We start from the raw sequence: 17,178 nt of genomic DNA on the forward strand, positions 1-17,178 counted from the left end.
AAAGATCAGGGTGCACATATTCGATCACCAATGGAATCTACAATGGTATATAAAAGAACAAGATCTTCCTCCCCACCATCATCAACGATCTCGGCACCGCCACCTCCCCCGAGATGGCCCAGCTCATGACTGTTCCTCCCTACATTGTAGCCTGCTTGTTCTGCATCGGTGCCGGCTGGCACGCTGACAGGCGTGGTGAGCGCGGCATCTACATGATTGGATTCATGATCATGGCGTAAGTCCTTGTTCTCGTTCCTGTCCCGACATTCAATAGTGAGAGAATGGCTCTAACATGGTGATTCTTGCAGCATCGTTGGACTGATTTGCTTGATTGCGACGCCGAATGCCGGTGTCCGCTACCTTGGCTGCTTCCTCCTCGCCTCGGGTATCTACCCCAACGTCCCCCAGGGTGTCGCGTGGAACGGCAACAACATTGGCGGTTCCCTCAAGCGCGGTGTCGGCATTGCCATGCACGTCGGCTTCGGCAACTTGGGCGGTACCATTTCTGCCTACCTCTTCTTGACCAAGGACCGCCCCCGCTACTACCCCGGCTTCGGCACTCTTCTCGCCTGCCAGGTCATGGCTGCCATTCTGTCCATCTTCATGACCATCTACTTGCGTCGGGAGAACGCCCGCCGTGACCGCGAATACAAGCCTCCAAGCGAGTACACCGAGGAGGAAAGGGTTGCCGAGAGGGAGAAGGGCGACAACGCTAGCTTTTTCCGCTACACCATTTAAGCAGTCGAGAATATCTCCTTTTCTGTCTTGTCTTGGGTCAGGTTTTCCCGCAGCGATATCTGGGTCGGGGTGTTGGGTTGGGCTATCAGAGAGAGGAGGCATGTACACAGTTTTGGGTCTTGATCATGAATTTCAACAGTACGGAATTCATACTGGTCAATTAACCCTCTGCATCGCCTAGTGATGCATATTGAATGATAGACTATTTATTGCCGGTTGCGGCAAAGACACCCACACCATGTTCTTCTGCCTTTTCACCAGCCCCTGCAAAGTGATGTTTTTGGATTCCGTCGTGGATGTCTCTCGGGGCACTCTGAACAGTGTAGGTCCACTAACTTTTGTTTTAGAGACTGTCAGACAAAAAGTATCTTGTATCACTATTTTGCTTCAAAGTCTCGTCGAAGCTTGGTTGAGACTACAACTGTGGAAAATGAGAATAAAAATAAATTACAAAAATTGGATGATGAGAGTGGGATTCGAACCCACGCCCTTTCGGACCACGGAATCCTGGGTTAGGGGATATTGATTAAGGAAGACCTTAACGTGGCGCCTTGGACCGCTCGGCCATCTCACCTTCTGATTGGTTGGTATTCCGACCGGTTTAACCCCCTATGTTTGCATACATTCTGCGTCCTCGTATCTCGTGGCGTTCATCAAATCGAACCCTTTTGAGGTGAGATGGGAACCTCGCCAACAATTTTAGTTAAAGATATACGAATGTTACTCAATCTGCGATTGGGAACACTGAGTCATGGCTTTGACTCAGGATAACCTCGCTTACACTTCTATCCAATAAGATATTGTCCGGCCCAATAAACATGTTCCTGGATGCACGATGCTGCAAGCCAGCGTCGAATATCGACATGACAAAACGCCTCATTCTTGGGGCTTCTACATAAGCGCAATGAAGTTCCTCCTGGGGGGCGAGAGCATTTTCTGAGAACCCAAGCCTCAGCAGAAACCCACCCGGCAACTGTCAATATGAGATCCCACTGGGTCCTTCCCCTCTGCTTTACCGCTCTCGCGGCCAGTACCCCGAAGCCCGACCACAAGCCCGAATCGATCAGCTATATCACACTCGAGGAGCATTGGGCCTCTCCCGCTCTCTACTCCTACTTCCCTACCGTCCTCTCGCCGCTGCCCCCGCCTATTCTCAGTGCAACCCTGGTCAGTCTCCAAGAAGTCGGTCCAGTTCGTCTCGCATCCATGAAGAACAACTCCATCTCTCTGCAAGTTGTGTCTCACGTTGCCTCGGGCCCGGAACCGATGCACAATCCCAACCTCAACAGCTTTGGCAAACAGCCAGCTATTCTCCCGCATCAAGCCCTACCCTGCCAACTTCAGGGGCTTCTGCGTGCTCCCCATGGCCCTTCCTGCTGAAGCGGCCAGCCAGCTGAGGACATGTGTTCAGGAGTATGGCTTTGTTGGCGCCTTGATTGACGCATATGTTGTTCAGCCTTCCGGCGACAAGTATCAGTTTTATGAAGGAAGGGAATATGATGAGTTCTGGCGGACCGTTCAGGAGCTGGACGTTCCGGTATATCTGCATCCGTCCTTCCCGTCGTTAGATGAGGTGTTTACTCCTGGGGAACTGTACTACCAAGAGGATTCGGTGGCGGCCTCGGCGGGATTGGCTACGGCAAGCTGGGACTGGCACTCGAGAACGGGACTTTCGTTTCTGAGACTTTATACTGGGGGCGTCTTTGAGAGATTTCCAAAACTGAAGATTGTGCTCGGTCACATGGGAGAAATGGTGCCATTCTATCTGTGGAGGTCAAACGCGGTGTTGAGCAGAGGCAGGCCGACGTCCTTGAGAGATGTATGGAGAAACAATATATGGGTGGCGATCAGTGCCGTGTGGGATTTGGACGCTATGAGGATGGTGCTTGCTGTGACGGATGTGAGGAGGGTCATGTATGCCGTTGACTACCCGTTTGGCAGCAACGCTGCGGGCAAGGCCTTTATGGAAGAGCTGCGCAAGAGCAAACTGGTGAGCGAGAAGGAATTCAAGGGCATTGCGAATGGAAATGCCAAGGCGTTGTTGCGCTTGAAGTGAGGCGAGAACAACCACCGCAGCGGCCATGCTACCTAGGGAACATGGTTCAGCAGGCTGGACTTGAGCAAATGGTTGCTTTCCTGCATCAGCAGAGTTCGAAGGACAGGCATGCACACTGCGACAATGGTGATGGCCCCTTCTGCTGTGCCTAGTGTCATCAGTACCACCACATGTTCTACAGAAGCTCTAGTTAGGTCGTTGTTCTCAGCTGGGGACCAGGGTTTGCTTTTACCTGGTCCTGCACGGGGATGGTTCACGTTGTGAATGGCGAAGATCTTCATAAACGACGCAATTCCGGCACTTTTAGCAAGTCAGTCACCTGGAATAGAAAAGGAAAATGCCCAGGCACTCACAAAACCCCCATTCCCATCGCGATAGTGATCCCGATCTTCTCCTTCCTCCTCATCATCAAGGGCCAAAAGATTTTGCATGGCAATAAGGCGAGCATGATATCGACTGCACCGGAGTAGGCTGGCAATCTTTCGTAAATATCAAGACCTAGACAGATCTTATCGAATTGCAAAATGCAAGAGCTTACCGGCAACAAACATATTATAACCATTCATAAGGCCCAGTGGCAGGCATTTCCCCCCTGACACCTCCTGTCTCCAGATCCGATCCAGAGGCCAACAGTGTGCCCACTGTATGATACAGCTCCCGGCTATAAAAATGTTTGTTGTCCATATCGCAAACCACACCAGCCTCTTGAGAAATCCGTCTGTTCTCGTTAATCTGACCAAAGTGAGCCCAAAGGACGTCTTGGACCACGCTGCGGCCAGAATGAGGAAGAATCCAGCTATCGTAGCCAAGAGCCTGCTGTTCTCAATGTTCTCAAGGGGAATGGCATGCTGAGATCGACCAAACCCCAATGTGGTGTCGACGGTCTGGAAAATGCAGCCTAGGATGAGAGCGAGCCAGGATGAAATGAGCAGATAGTCGTCCCACCAGAGACGTCGGCCACGATAGTACTTCCCCCAGAGACGGAGGAAGATGAAAATTGTAGCGTAGCCTGCGAGTACCCATATCACAAAATTGAGGACTTGGCTGTAGTCTTCATATGGCTGTGGAGTTGATCGTTTTGTTGGAAGACCCATGTCTGTCTGGACGTGAGGAGCTGTGTGGATGTTGAATGACCAAGAAAGCGTAGAATTATTGCAAGCCTTTTGAGTAATAGAAATGATCTGAACAACTGAAGCAGGTTGGATGCTTGTGATGGGAGCCCAATTGTGATCAGTTCGGAAGTAGTGTCGATCATACAATGTGTCGCTGCTAAGGTGCACCGTGCAGTCGCTTGGGGAATTGGAGTGTGTGCCGCTTTGGGAACGACATGCATGAGAACAGATATGCCCGGAAGGCTTATAATAATGGCGAAGCAATTCGTGTTTCAGTATTGGGGGGACACACCGGCGGCACACATCCGGTGCTGGCTGATGAAAACTCGGGCGATGGCAATGTATCTACCTAAACTCGAAAAGGCCTTGTTGGGACATTACATCTTCTCGGGGGTCTCTTTATGTCGATTGGCAGAAGTTGCACGGGTGACGCTTTCAGGGGTAAAAGGGGCTAATTGTTTTGGAAAGGAGTCTGTGCTCTCGCGAACAAGATATCAACCATTCCGGGTTGAGTGTCATATTCCCTTGAATGCATACTCGTACACTGTAGATTGAATAGGTACTTATATGGCTTGCAATTTCTAGGTACCTTAGCTATCAATCAAGTGCAAGTCTCAAAAGGTGGTTTCCACTCAATAGCACTTGAATCCTGAGTCTCTGCTGTTTGCGCAGCTATGCCGTTATCCACGCTAGCCTTTGCTTTCATGGCCCACATGGCTGTCAACAAAATCGAGTACGGGTTGAACGTACGTTTCCCAGCCGTTGATGCTGCGATTCTGCCATAATGACGTTAATATTGTTTCCATGGACGACGGCGCGACACATGCAGGACGGAATACCCACAATATACTTGAGATCATAGACATGTGGCTCCCCTTCTTCGTAACACTCCAGCACAGGAACCCCTCTGCTCTTCAACAGCTCTGCCATCCGGTAACTCTGATCAATGTGCACGGCCTCATCCCCGCTCCCATGCATAAACGCTGTCGGCGGGTATGTTCGTTTCTGATCCTTCATCAACACCCTGTACGGAGACATGTCTTCCAGAAATGCGACAAAGTCCTCTTGAGTTTTGAACTTCTCTCGATGCATCACTCCCTTTCTCAGTCCCTCCATGTCAGAGTTCAATGATCTTCTCATGTGCAGCTCGGCCTGCAGTCTGATGCGTCTGTTGTACTTGAAATCAGTAGCCCAGTACTGTTGTATTTGTTGTTCCGTGAGAACCTCTTGCTCGTTCCAGGCTAGTGCATCTGTCAACAGATTCTCTGGGTTTCTATCCTCGAGGAAAGCGTCGAGCTCGGCGTCAGTGAACTCTCCTTTCCATGGTGCGGGGTTGTCAGGCTTCCACGGTTCGAATTGAACGCTGTCACAAAAATGCGGGATGGACAGAAAGTCCACCAAGCCATAGACGTCAACCACTGCTTTAGGAGGAGGAGATAGATGGGCGGCCATCAGCGTGACCAGGTGGCCGCCGGCAGATTCACCGACAAGAACGTATCGGTCCACATCGACTTTGTCCTCGCCGAGAAGAGAAGGAAGATTTGACCGAAGCCAAGAAACAGACTCCAGGCAGTCGGACAACTGGTCATCGATTCTGACTTGCGGGGCTAATCGGTAGTTGTGGGAGACCAAGTGGTAACCTCTGGCTCGAAATCCAGGACTGAGCCAGGGCAGAGGGGCGAAGTCTTGCTTTCCATGTCAGAACATCAAGAACCAAGATGGAAACGTCGGAGTTGACGGGATTGAAGGGATATGTAGGAAGGTAGACACAAATCACATACGAGCACCGCCCAACCAACCGCCTCCGTGAGTCCTGACCGAAAGACAATGTTAGCAAGACCATCTACATCTCTTCTCAAATGCAAAGATTGACCTATTACCATATTACAAACGGAGCAGGCTCCTCAACAGGTGGATATGCTGGCCATACCCTTACAGACAACTTGACACCATTCTTAGACACGAATGTGTGATCAGTGAAGCCAGGAGGCGCGCCAGGAGGTGCGCCAGGGGGCAGGTTGAGATCAACAGGGGTGGCAGTCGACGCCATTTTCACCAGAGCTACGCGTAAGTATGGTGTGCAAGGTGCAAGTCGGCGGCAGCTGGGGCGTTGAACGTGACGGGCAACAAGATGAAAACCGAAATGAGGGGTTAGATGGCTCGAGTGAGGGGCGACGGTGACATTAATGGGCTCATACCCGAGAATGGCCACAGTGACCCACTTGCCGTCCTGCCGCTGTCATAGGGTACCTAGATAGGTAGATACCTCATTTTATTCAAAGGAGGGTTTCCTGTGTAACATATTAAAATCACTCTCTGGCTGGTGTTGTATCTCGATGGGCGTTCTCTCTCATCCGTCGACTTCTGGTCTTGACCTGACGTGGTGTTTTCATTCCACCGAACACTGCCCTTTGAAAGATCAGGCACAGACCGGTCCTTCCCATGCAATGTAGGTACCCAGCCCTTGAGCGGTACGTTATACTCCGAGGGCCATAGCTTCTGGACTTCTTCTTAGACTCTTCCAACCAAGCCTCCAAGAGCCGTAGTACTACGCACTCCACGCGTTCTATATGCATACACAGATTCACCCATCGAAAACACGTGGACAGGCAACGATCTTGCCCTCGCAGTGAAGAATTTTCCACCTGTCAACGCCGTGGACCGAAATGGGCAAGAATTCGGAGGCTTTCCGGACCTGGAACAGGAAGTCCAGCGAGCCTTGGCAAGCCCTCGATGTGACAGTTCGGGTTGCAAAAAGGACCCGGTAGTTGGATTCCGGCTAAATACCCATGTGGCTCGGGCGCTAAAGATACTACGAGACTGGCCTTTGCACTGGCATGTTGCTGGAGACCCATCGCCTGATGTAGTCTTTCCTTATCCGGAACGAACAACGACAGAACCAAGCCCCATCGTCCTCAGAGCCTTGACTGAAGTCGCGAGCAAGAGAGTCTACAGAGATGTCACGGCGTAGGTCGAGATCCCCGAGATGAAGGACAGAGCCAGTGATAGTCGGAACCTGGAGATATCAAAATCTGAAAAGATCTAACAGGCTTGACGCCATCTGCATATCAACACCAACCGCTTACCAGGTTTGCCCTCATTAAAAGACAATCAACAAAGATTGCACAAGTCTTTATCGATCACAGTTTCCTGGGATTATGACGATTGACGGCACGTGTAACTCAGCCATAGTCCATGGTGGCTCTTGGCCTGGCTACCAGGGAACACTACCCCATGGGGGAGTCCATTTCAAGTAAGCTGGACCCCATTCCAACCGGCCTGATTCAGGCTAATAGTCTAAAAGGAACATTCCATGAGGCTTACCGTCCATATGCCTTTCTAAATGCAACCGCCTTGGCGTGCTAACGGGCTCGCAAGCATGGCGACTAGCCTCACGAACGCCACCAAGAGTGTGCTCGATGGATGGGTACGGGGTGTTCTCCGCCGAGAACCAAACTTATGTCTGGAGACATGGGGAAGCATGTGACTTGGCAACGAGGTTCGAGCTGCCAATCCTTGGTTCCTGACATCAAGTAACAAGAATATAAAGAGGCAATGACCTGCGTTCAACTCATGCTACCCGGTTGTTGACAGCGGACAAGGAGAAGGGAAAATCGATCACTCTTTCCGAACTTTTGTCTTTCACCATGGTCTCGCAGACAGTTGTTTCCTCCCTCCTGGTCGTCCTCGGCGCCGCCGGCGTCAGGGCCCAGCAACGCCAGAGTCTCTGGGGACAGTGCGGTGGTTCCGGCTGGAGCGGCCCTACACTCTGTGTTGACGGCGCGTGGTGCAACCCCCAAAACCAATGGTATCACCAATGCATTCCAGGCAGCGGTCCTACCACGGCCCAGCCTCAGGTGCCTACCACCACTGCCAGACCAACAACAACACTCGTCACATCTGTTGTTTCCTCCACCACCTCCCCGTCGGGTCCCGTGGTGACAAATCCTCCCGTGAACCCCGGTACTTGCCCAAACACACCGTCGGGCCTAGGAACGCCAGTGGCCAACCAGCTCAACGACCCCTTCACCTTCCACAACGGAAACAAGGTCACCAGCAAGGCGGACTGGGCCTGCCGGCAGAGGGAAATCTCTGAGCTTCTCCAGCGCTATGAGCTCGGAACTCTCCCCCCCAAGCCCAGCAGCGTGACGGCCTCCTTTTCAGGAAGCACGCTTTCCATCTCGGTCTCTGAGGGCGGCAAGTCCATTTCCTTCACCGTCTCCATCAACAACCGTCCTTCCGGGGCGGGTCCGCACCCGGCCATTATCAACTTTGGCACCTTTGGCGCGTCCCTCCCTGTCCCTGCTGGCGTGGCCACCATCAACTTCAATAACGACGACATTGCCCAGCAGCAGGGCGGCTCTTCCCGCGGCCGTGGCAAGTTCTACGACCTGTACGGGTCCAGCCACTCGGCCGGTGCGCTCACCGCATGGGCCTGGGGTGTCTCCCGCATTGTCGACGCGCTCGAGCTCACCCAGGCTCAGACTGGCATTGACCCTACCCGACTCGGTGTCACCGGCTGCTCGCGCAACGGAAAGGGTGCTATCGTGGCCGGTGCCCTCGAGCCCAGAATCGCCCTCACCTTGCCCCAGGAATCAGGCGCTGGCGGCTCGGGCTGCTGGAGAATTGCCACATGGCAGAAGAACAACGGGCAGAATGTCCAGGATTCCACCCAGATCGTCCAGGAGAACGTCTGGTTCTCGCCCAACTTCAACAGCTACGTCAACAACGTTAACCAACTTCCTTTTGATCACCACTTGCTCGCTGGTCTGATTGCCCCCCGCGCCCTCTACGTCATGGAGAACGTGGATATGGAATGGCTTGGTAAGATCTCGACCTACGGCTGCATGGGAATTGCCCGGAAGCAGTGGGAGGCTCTCGGTGCGCTGGACAACTTTGGCTACTCTCAGGTCGGCGGCAACAGCCACTGCAGCTTCCCGTCCAGTCAGCAAGGCAGCGAGCTCAATGCCTTCATTGAAAAGTTCTTACTCAAGAGGAGCGGAGGCAACACCAACATCTTCAGAAGCACTCAGACTCACTCGAGCTTCAATCTCAACAACTGGAGCCCGTGGGCTGTTCCCTCTTTGAACTAGATGTGAAAGGGTGGAAGACAGGGCAAGAAAGACATGTGAAAGAGTAGTTCTTGTATATAGTTAGTTACCCAGTCTCGACAAAATGTCTGATAATGAACATACCTCACGATTGTGTCTCATGATGACCATGCTGTGTTTTTCTCGAGTGGTGGATGACAGAATGCCGCACGTGATGGCTGCCCCGCTCTCGGAAGGCTGACGGGCGCATGGCAGTTGCCGCCGGCAACTTCCGCCAAGCAAAACAATCACGAGATCGGCGACTGCGACTTCATCCAAACATGCTTTCCTCTGGACTTGCTCGGTGCCTGAACGCACACAAAACCTGGTATCAAGAAAAGCCTTGACAATGAACAGCCCGCGGTCGTCATCCCCGCCAGGGGCCAAGCTACGACACAACCCCATCCACAGCCTATCCCTCCGCTACCTTCTTATTGTGCCCATCCTCTTGGCCATAGCAACCACCGTTGTCCTCTTCCAACACTCGGATACCAACATCTATATGCTTTACTCACAATGCCATGCCCGTTCCCGCATCCCGTGGCTCAGTCATATTCCTCTGCTCGGAACTCCATCCTGCTTTCTTGTCTCCTTCTTTGGTGAAGCCGCGGCTTCTCTCCGCAGCTCGGCCATTCTCTCCCTCATCTTTTCCTTCCTCGCCGGCCTCCTCACTGTGTCGACTGTCGAGGCAGCCAGGATATGCAATGCCCCTTCGATCTTGATCGCCTACCCAACTGGCTTGTGGCTCATCTTCGACCTCATCGGTGGCGCCTTTGTTTGGGAGCTCATCATCATCCCGGCCTTCTTCCACCGCAGCCGCGAAATCATCACGTCCCGTCGCCAGGACCTTCCTACTTCTGATGTCCCCTCAGCCGATCCGACATTTGGTGAAGCCATGCGCCACCTGACCAAGACCTCCGAGACCATCGCCATCCCCTTTGCCGTGGCCTTTGGCTTTGTTGCGCCATCCATTCTGATGCTGGCCCACACAAGCCCGGTGACGGTTCTCATCTGGCTGTTGTTCCCGCTTTGGACAACGTTTCTTAGACAGTCGGCCCGCAAGCTCACCACACTGTCTCTGGTCAAGTTGAACGAGTCTTGGCAGGAAACTCTGCACCTCGAATCCAGCATTTTGGGTATGGTACGAGTCTACCTTCTTCCCATCCTGTGCTCGGTCGCCTCCCACATATTTTTGCTGTGGACCCTGTCCCAGCCAGACGATAGGAAAGAAATGACGCGGTCGACGCTAAAGTTCATTACCATCGACGCTTTTTTTGTCGGGTTGACGGTCCTGTACTGGATCTTGGTCGAGGCCGGGTGGAGGGTGGCCGCTGTGATGGTGTTCACCTCGGTAGTACTTGGCCCTGGCGCGGGTGTTTGCCTGGGATGGGTCTATCGGGAAGCGACACTCAATCTTGCAGGCGCTTCTGGGAGCGGAGTGACGGTTGTGGCGGTTGGTGCCGGCCCCGGGAGGAGAGAAGAAGGGGGTGAGCCAGGTGAAGAGACACCCCTCCTTCGTTAAGAACGAAGGATTTGTACATGTTTTGTAGAACCCATTGGCAAAGATATTCCAATTCCTTTTATACGTAGAGCCAAATTTGGTACATGCGTGTGCAGTTATCGATTTGCCATTTGTTGGCTCATACTGAGCACCGACAGGGACTTGTTTGCGAGGAGAGGCGCCATTGCGGTGTGTGTACGGGGCGTGGAGAACTCACCCAGGCTCCTGGGCAGCTTTGTCTAGAGGTCTGAGAATCGAACAACATCTGGGTGGTGTACAAGTCAAAGCACGACAGTGTAGGTAGGTAGAGCAACCGTAATTAGATGTAGAAGACTTCGGCAAGACAACCGGGCAGGAGGGTGATCAAATCAAGCCCGTTCTCATATTAACAATGCTTCCACAGGACCCCTCAAGGCCAAGGGCCAATATCCCCACAAGATCGTCGAAAGCATGAATGTTAAACTCTGGGAGGCGAGAAATATTGCTGCACGACTTGATGGCCTGCACCAGCATCAATTACCTAAGAGAGACTGCAGAGGCGTGGGAGAATGCAGTTGACCTGACCCCCACGATGCGGAGAATGGCGACATCAGCCCCCAGAATGGCGTAAACATGGCTCACCCCATAAAAGTAAAAACGACCCATCTGGCAAGACCACACACTGTCACATTATCTATAAAGTCTTCAGACTCACATGTTCGACCCTGTAAACTGCTGGTTGGGCCATCCAGTCGGGAATGTGGACCAGTCCATGCCGTACAGCTCTGGCCCAAAAGTGAAACCGCTCAACACCTCCTCAAACGCATTACTCCCCGTTGTCACGCCGCTCGCGTGTGAAGGTGCCACAGGCGCCGGTATTGGTGGTTCTGTGACGGCAAGGCTTGGCAAGGCTATTGATGGAGCCGATGTAGCTGGTACAGATGGCTGGAACGTGTACGAGGCTGCTGGATCCGGTGTGAGCTGTGCGTGGCCAGCAATCCTGGTGTCGATGGCAGATTTGGTGACAGGCGCAGGGTCACTGGAGATATGAGCCGGTGAATCGGGCGCGCCTTCAGGGAGCTTTAAACCGTGGGTGATTATCCGTTCGATATCCGCTTGCTGGTGCCATGTCAGTCATCTGACGCCTCAGTCATGATGATTAGAGTTCAAACACTTACAATACTCGCAGCGGCCGGCCCAGTGGTAGATTGCTGGGCGGCCCTTAAGCAAACAGCAGAGAGCTCTTGAACTCGTTCTAGGGTAAATGCTAAGTCACCTGTACCGGTTTGAAGCCCATGATACAGAGCCCTCGTGCATTGATAAGCGCAGCCCGGCAGATCCAAGTCAGTGACAGGGACGCTGCTGCCCAGGGTCAGGAGCTGCGCAAACATGTCAGCCATGGCCCTTGCGTGATTATAGCAGCCCTGACGGCTGCGGGCAACAAGATTAGGATCCAGCTGCTGGAGCATCGGCCGAGGGAGCGCCTCGCGCAGTCCTTCCAGAAAGAGGCGGTACAGATCGAGATGGCACTGTCGCCACCAAACGTGTGTCATGACAAAAATACCCAGCCTTGGTGAATAGGTTCGCAGACGCAGGTTCCCCTCGGACCATTTGAACGACGGCGGCAATCGTTCCTCGAAGCCTTCCAGCTCGGCCAACAGCTCGGCGCATCGCAATGGGAGAGTGGTCAGATCCTGTTGAGACCACGACGAGGCGGCCTGAGAGGTACACTGCAATATCCTTGCACGCATCCACTGGATACGCACATGAAGGGCCATAAATCCGAGAGCATCCGGCATTGGCGCGGTTCCCATGCCGGGCTCTGGTGGTGGCGGCCTCAGGGACTCAGTAGCTTCTGGAAGGTCAAACTCGAAGTTCCTTTCGTTGCAGGGCAGGTGAACGTGGATTTGGCGCTCGGCATCGGGCCACAAAGCAACATCACGCTGGCCTGCCGAGATGGACGAATCGATCATGTACAGAGACCACATAAGTCGACGACGAGACTCCCGCGCCAAAAAACAGAGCTCTGGGTTTTCGTAGTTGAGTCGAAGAGCCGTGGCAAAGCGGCTGGCGAGTGCATGCAGCATAAAAGCACCCGAAAACCTCCTCGAGAAGATGCGATGTTCAACGGCAATCACCAGCGCCTGCAGACGGACAATCGATGGTTTCTCCATTCCCGCCAAGCACAGTGACACGGCCTCCTCCATACACTGGCTTCCATACTCGCCCATACCCGGACCCAGGTCAGTCAGCAAAGCGGTGATGGCAATGAGAGCAAGCACAAGAGACCTGTCGAGGGACCCGGCGTGGTAACGCTCCATCAGCGATGCCCGATGCAAGAAGGAGAACTTGGGGATATGGTGTACATGACGAAAGAAGGCGTCAAAAGCGCGCAGCACGAGGTCCTCCTCGGGTTCGGCTCGCGCAGCAGACGCCGGCGCAGGGCTTGCAGTACCGCTCGCAAAAGCGCTGCGTCCCGAGTGGCCGTCATCATAGGATGGTGAGTCTGGCGGATGGGCCGTCGCAGGTGGTGCGGATGTTGCTGATGCTGTGGCAGGGCTGGCCAGGGGAAGTGAGCGCTTTCCAGGGAGATAGACACAATGGAGGCCTTGAGCGGTGCACCGGTCACAGCTCGGAGTCGAACCACTGCAGCGGGCCTTCTTCTCATGGCAGTTCTGGCAGGCGCGGCGAACTCGGCGGCGAGGTATCGCGATGCGAGACACGGCGGCATCGGTCTGGACTACCTCCATGCCCATGTGCTCGTCATAGGAGCAACCAAAACCAAGTCGCTCGCAGTTGGTACAGGTTCCCTTCCGACCATCACATCGGACCTTGCGGGCACGGCATGTTATGCACGTGTGTGCGGTGCGCTTTTGCTGTGTCCGGGGTGAGGCGCTCATTGGCAGCAGCTTCGGTGTCTAAGCCAAGCAGCATCAGGGCAGTCCGTGATGGTGGATGACGGCGACCGGGAGGATAACTGGCCCCGCAGTCTATCTCAAATGAATTGGCCTCGGTGGGCGGTTTGCGTTTGGCTGAGCGGGAAGATAATAATAAGCCAGGTCTCCAAATCACCCCAGGCATTTCGTGCTTGTTCTCTCCTGCGTTGTGTTTTTTTTTTGAACTGTCCCTCGCAGCGACACCTCTTGATCCGAAGCCGAACCGCTAACCATATCACCCACCGGTTGTTCCCGGCCATTGGAGGGGAGGCGGCCAGGGCGCTCTGGTGTGGGTGCCGAGCCCTGCCAGCCGCCGGTCGGCCCGTCTGTATATCCTGGATGGGCGTAGACTCCGGAGTGAGATGATCCGGCAGTTGGCTCCGGTCTTCCATTGCATCCCGTCCCGGCACACCCGTCTTCAGTCTTGAAAAATGTATCTGAGCTTACCATCAACAAGCTTGCTTCATGGTCGATGGCATGGTACACCCAGCACATGTTGGAAGTGAGGTAGGGTATCTTAGGTATGATCAAGTGAGGTATCCGGGACTCGGAGAGAGACTTGCGGGGCACTGTTCCTACACCCCACTGCGCACACCATTCGCATCCAATCTGCTGGACGCTGGAATTGAAGCCATCGTGATCGAAGGAAGCTCTGCAGATATCTGGACAATACAAATAAAATGAAGGCTGGCTGATGCCTAAGCCGTTGTGGGACTGCTGGGCCAGCTGCCTGCTTAGTGTCCCGTGATCTCGCGCTCTTCCCCTGGCAGGGGCCACTGTTGCCTGCTCGACATGTCGCGCCTGCCAATCAAACAAGCAGCCACGAGAGAAGGTTGATCGAGTATAATTGCATTCAAACTCAAGACCTGATTCCAGCTTCCTTCAGGCTTTTGTGAATTGTGTGGCATCTCTGTTTGTTCATTCGTTAATTACCCTTCACCATCTACATACCTCTCTCCCTCCCGTCAGAATGCCGCCAAAACGCGCCAAGAAGGCTGCCGCTGCCGCAGCAGAACCTCCCCTCGATGGCTGCAAGATTGCCCTGAGCGGCACCTTTGCGGGCATGACACAATCGGCTGTCAAGGCCAAGGCAGAGGCTGTGGGTGCCACTGTCAGCACCGCTGTCACCGAAGACACGACACACCTCGTGGCCACCGAGGCCGACTTCAACAAGCCCTCAGCCAAAGTCACCAAAGCACAGACCCTAGGCATCCCCATTGTCAGCTTTGAGTGGCTGTCCCTCTCTGAACAAAAGAATAGCAAACAGGCTGAAGACGACTTCACGTTGGGCGGCACTGCTTCCACCAAGACCAGCACATCGCGGAAGAGAGCTGCGGTTGACAGCACCTCCGACACGGAAACTGTTGCACCACCGGCCAAGAAAAGCAAGGACGGTAATGTCAAGGTTGAAAATGGAGATGTCAAAGTCGAAGATGCTCCCCCAGAGCAGAAAAAGGCCAAGCAAGAGAAGGCACTTGGTGAGGGTCAGGTTTTGAAACGAAAGGACACTCGGATTCCAATCGATGATGGCTGTCCCTTTACGAGTTCGGTCGTGTACATTGATGCTGACGGCGTCATCTACGATGCCTCGTTGAACCAAACCAACGCCTCCAACAACAACAACAAGTTCTACCGCATTCAGGTCAGTTTTTCCAGAACACGTTTCCAGAAGAGAGAGGAAGCCAGTTGCTGACAAGGAATGCGATCTAGCTTTTGGTGGATCCTCAAGGAGTGTACAGGACATGGACTCGCTGGGGCCGTGTTGGTGATCACGGCCAAACCCAGGTTCCTGCCACAGGTTCGCTCGCAGAGGCCATGAAGCAGTTCGAAAAGAAATTCAAAGACAAATCGGGCATCGCTTGGGCCAACCGGGTCGACAACCCAAAGCCCGGCAAGTACGCTTTTGTGGAGAGGAACTACGAGGACGATTCCGACGATGAAGATGCGGCAGAAGATGAGTCCAAGGACAAAACCAAGGCCGACGACTGGACGCCGCCAAAGTGCAGTCTAGACCCTGCGGTGCAGCATCTTCTGGAACTCATCTTCAACCAGCAGTACTTTGCCAACACAATGTCGGACCTCAACTACGACGCAAACAAGCTCCCGCTCGGCAAGCTCAGCAAGGCCACCATCACGCGCGGTTTCCAGTCACTGAAAGACCTGTCAGAGCTCCTCGACGACAACACACTGGCGCAGTCCAAGTACTCCATGACGTACGGAAATGCCGTAGAACAGCTGTCCAACACGTTCTACTCGCTCATCCCGCACAATTTTGGTCGCAACCGTCCACCCGTCATTCACACTCAGCAAATGGTCAAGAAGGAAATAGAACTTCTGGAAAGCCTGAGCGACATGAAGAATGCGGCCGAGATCATGAAGCTGGACAAGGTGGGCAACTACGATGTCCACCCCCTTGACAAGCAGTACGAGGGTCTGAAGATGAAGGAGATGACCGTCCTTGATCCCGCCACTCAAGAGTTTGCAGAGCTCAAAAACTATCTGGTCAACACACGTGGGCACACCCACAATCACAGTTACCAAGTCGAAAACATCTTCCGTATCGAGCGCCAAGGCGAGAAGGATCGATTCGACGCCAGTGTGTTTGGCAAGCTCAACCAAAACAGGCGTCTGCTGTGGCACGGTTCTCGCGCAACCAACTTTGGTGGTATTCTCAGCCAAGGTCTTCGTATTGCTCCTCCAGAAGCACCTGTGAACGGCTACATGTTCGACAAGGGCATCTATCTTGCCGACATGGCCTCCAAGTCTGCAAACTACTGCTGCTCGTATCAGTCTGGCAATACTGCTCTTCTTTTGCTGTGCGAGGCTGAACTGGGTGACCCCATGCAGGAGCTGCTGCACTCTTCTTACAACGCCGCCAGTGAGGCCAAGCAGAAGGGCATGATTTCCACATGGGGCAAGGGAACAAACGGTCCACTGGCATGGAAAGATGCTAGCTGCGTGGAACCTTCTCTGAAGGGTGTTATGATGGTGAGTATCGGTGAACAACAGAGCGGGCCGTCAAGTCTATTAGCTAACCATTATCAATTGCACAGCCCGACACGTCCACAAAGATGCCAGGGAAAACCGGCGTGGCAGGAGCCAGCTTGCTGTATAACGAATACATTGCCTACGACGTGTCACAAGTCCGCCTCCGTTACCTCTTCCGGGTTAAGATGTAGAAGTGTGCGCGTCTTAGGGACAATGAGCGATGGTGGGAGTATGGAGTTGGTGGCTATCTTGGCTTCATTTTGGGGACCGCGGCAGCGTCAATGTGTACAAGGTAGGGCGGGGGCGAAAACGGTTTCGGTGAGCGGTAGAGCTAGGGATACATTTGCTAATATTGCGCCATGTGCTAATCAAATCAAACATGAACTAGTGAGTTGCAGGAGAACTGTGCTCTCACCTGTCGTGCGTGTTCCATCTGCAAGCATTGCCCTCAGTCCTAAAGTTCATGAATGATGCATGTTGTGAAGACGTCAGCATGGTGGTTCGCATACCAAGTCTAGTTGCCAGGTTTACTTGATTTGTACCGTGATCAAATGTCCATAATGTAATCATTCTGTTAGTAGTTGGTTGACGCTTAGGAGGCTTCATCGTAGTAGGTTTCATAACAAATGATTTCGATGGTAGTTTCTCAACAAGTACCATCAGGGTCCGCTGGCGTAATGGCAGCGCGTCTGACTACGATTTTCTAATCAATATATCAGGAGGTTCCAGGTTCGACCCCTGGGCGGATCGTTTTAAGTCCTCATCAGCTCTATGAAAT

At 53.4% G+C, this 17,178-nt stretch overlaps 8 protein-coding genes across 8 annotated transcripts in view, besides 2 other annotated features; 5 read left to right on the forward strand and 3 right to left on the reverse strand.

The window, feature by feature from the left end:
- Window positions 1-738, forward strand: part of PODANS_0_870 (uncharacterized protein) — a gene marked incomplete at both ends in the record, with an annotated part of 1,837 nt that extends 1,099 nt beyond the window's left edge. The window contains 2 exons of the mRNA XM_001903097.1: window positions 54-235; window positions 309-738. Coding sequence (XP_001903132.1) covers window positions 54-235; window positions 309-738 — 612 coding nt within the window. The remainder of the gene's footprint in view (window positions 1-53; window positions 236-308) is intronic.
- A 461-nt stretch (window positions 739-1,199) lies between these two features.
- Window positions 1,200-1,312, reverse strand: a tRNA (tRNA-Leu).
- Window positions 1,313-2,101: 789 nt separating this feature from the next.
- Window positions 2,102-2,794, forward strand: PODANS_0_880 (uncharacterized protein; the record flags this gene model as incomplete). The annotated part of the gene is made up of 1 exon (XM_001903098.1): window positions 2,102-2,794. The coding sequence occupies one exon, from the start codon at window positions 2,102-2,104 to the stop codon at window positions 2,792-2,794; it is 693 nt and encodes a 230-aa protein (XP_001903133.1).
- A 349-nt stretch (window positions 2,795-3,143) lies between these two features.
- Window positions 3,144-3,888, reverse strand: PODANS_0_890 (uncharacterized protein; the record flags this gene model as incomplete). Its single annotated transcript, XM_001903099.1, has 2 exons — window positions 3,144-3,265; window positions 3,333-3,888. 2 exons carry the CDS (start codon window positions 3,886-3,888, stop codon window positions 3,144-3,146), a joined length of 678 nt encoding a protein of 225 aa, XP_001903134.1.
- A 738-nt stretch (window positions 3,889-4,626) lies between these two features.
- Window positions 4,627-5,956, reverse strand: PODANS_0_900 (uncharacterized protein; the record flags this gene model as incomplete). The annotated part of the gene is made up of 3 exons (XM_001903100.1): window positions 4,627-5,591; window positions 5,688-5,719; window positions 5,787-5,956. The coding sequence occupies 3 exons, from the start codon at window positions 5,954-5,956 to the stop codon at window positions 4,627-4,629; spliced, it is 1,167 nt and encodes a 388-aa protein (XP_001903135.1).
- Window positions 5,957-7,553: 1,597 nt separating this feature from the next.
- PODANS_0_910 (uncharacterized protein) lies at window positions 7,554-8,999 on the forward strand (the record flags this gene model as incomplete). Its single annotated transcript, XM_001903101.1, has 1 exon — window positions 7,554-8,999. The coding sequence occupies one exon, from the start codon at window positions 7,554-7,556 to the stop codon at window positions 8,997-8,999; it is 1,446 nt and encodes a 481-aa protein (XP_001903136.1).
- Window positions 9,000-9,345: 346 nt separating this feature from the next.
- Window positions 9,346-10,518, forward strand: PODANS_0_920 (uncharacterized protein; the record flags this gene model as incomplete). The annotated part of the gene is made up of 1 exon (XM_001903102.1): window positions 9,346-10,518. The coding sequence occupies one exon, from the start codon at window positions 9,346-9,348 to the stop codon at window positions 10,516-10,518; it is 1,173 nt and encodes a 390-aa protein (XP_001903137.1).
- Window positions 10,519-11,187: 669 nt separating this feature from the next.
- On the reverse strand, window positions 11,188-13,376 carry PODANS_0_930 (uncharacterized protein; the record flags this gene model as incomplete). Its single annotated transcript, XM_001903103.1, has 2 exons — window positions 11,188-11,595; window positions 11,655-13,376. 2 exons carry the CDS (start codon window positions 13,374-13,376, stop codon window positions 11,188-11,190), a joined length of 2,130 nt encoding a protein of 709 aa, XP_001903138.1.
- A 1,006-nt stretch (window positions 13,377-14,382) lies between these two features.
- Window positions 14,383-16,591, forward strand: PODANS_0_940 (uncharacterized protein; the record flags this gene model as incomplete). The annotated part of the gene is made up of 3 exons (XM_001903104.1): window positions 14,383-15,038; window positions 15,152-16,400; window positions 16,466-16,591. The coding sequence occupies 3 exons, from the start codon at window positions 14,383-14,385 to the stop codon at window positions 16,589-16,591; spliced, it is 2,031 nt and encodes a 676-aa protein (XP_001903139.1).
- Window positions 16,592-17,063: 472 nt separating this feature from the next.
- Window positions 17,064-17,150, forward strand: a tRNA (tRNA-Arg).
- Window positions 17,151-17,178: the final 28 nt, after the last annotated feature.

The sequence above is a fragment of the Podospora anserina genome, chromosome 2 (assembly GCF_000226545.1).
Source record: "Podospora anserina S mat+ genomic DNA chromosome 2, supercontig 1".
Lineage (NCBI taxonomy): Eukaryota > Fungi > Ascomycota > Sordariomycetes > Sordariales > Podosporaceae > Podospora > Podospora anserina.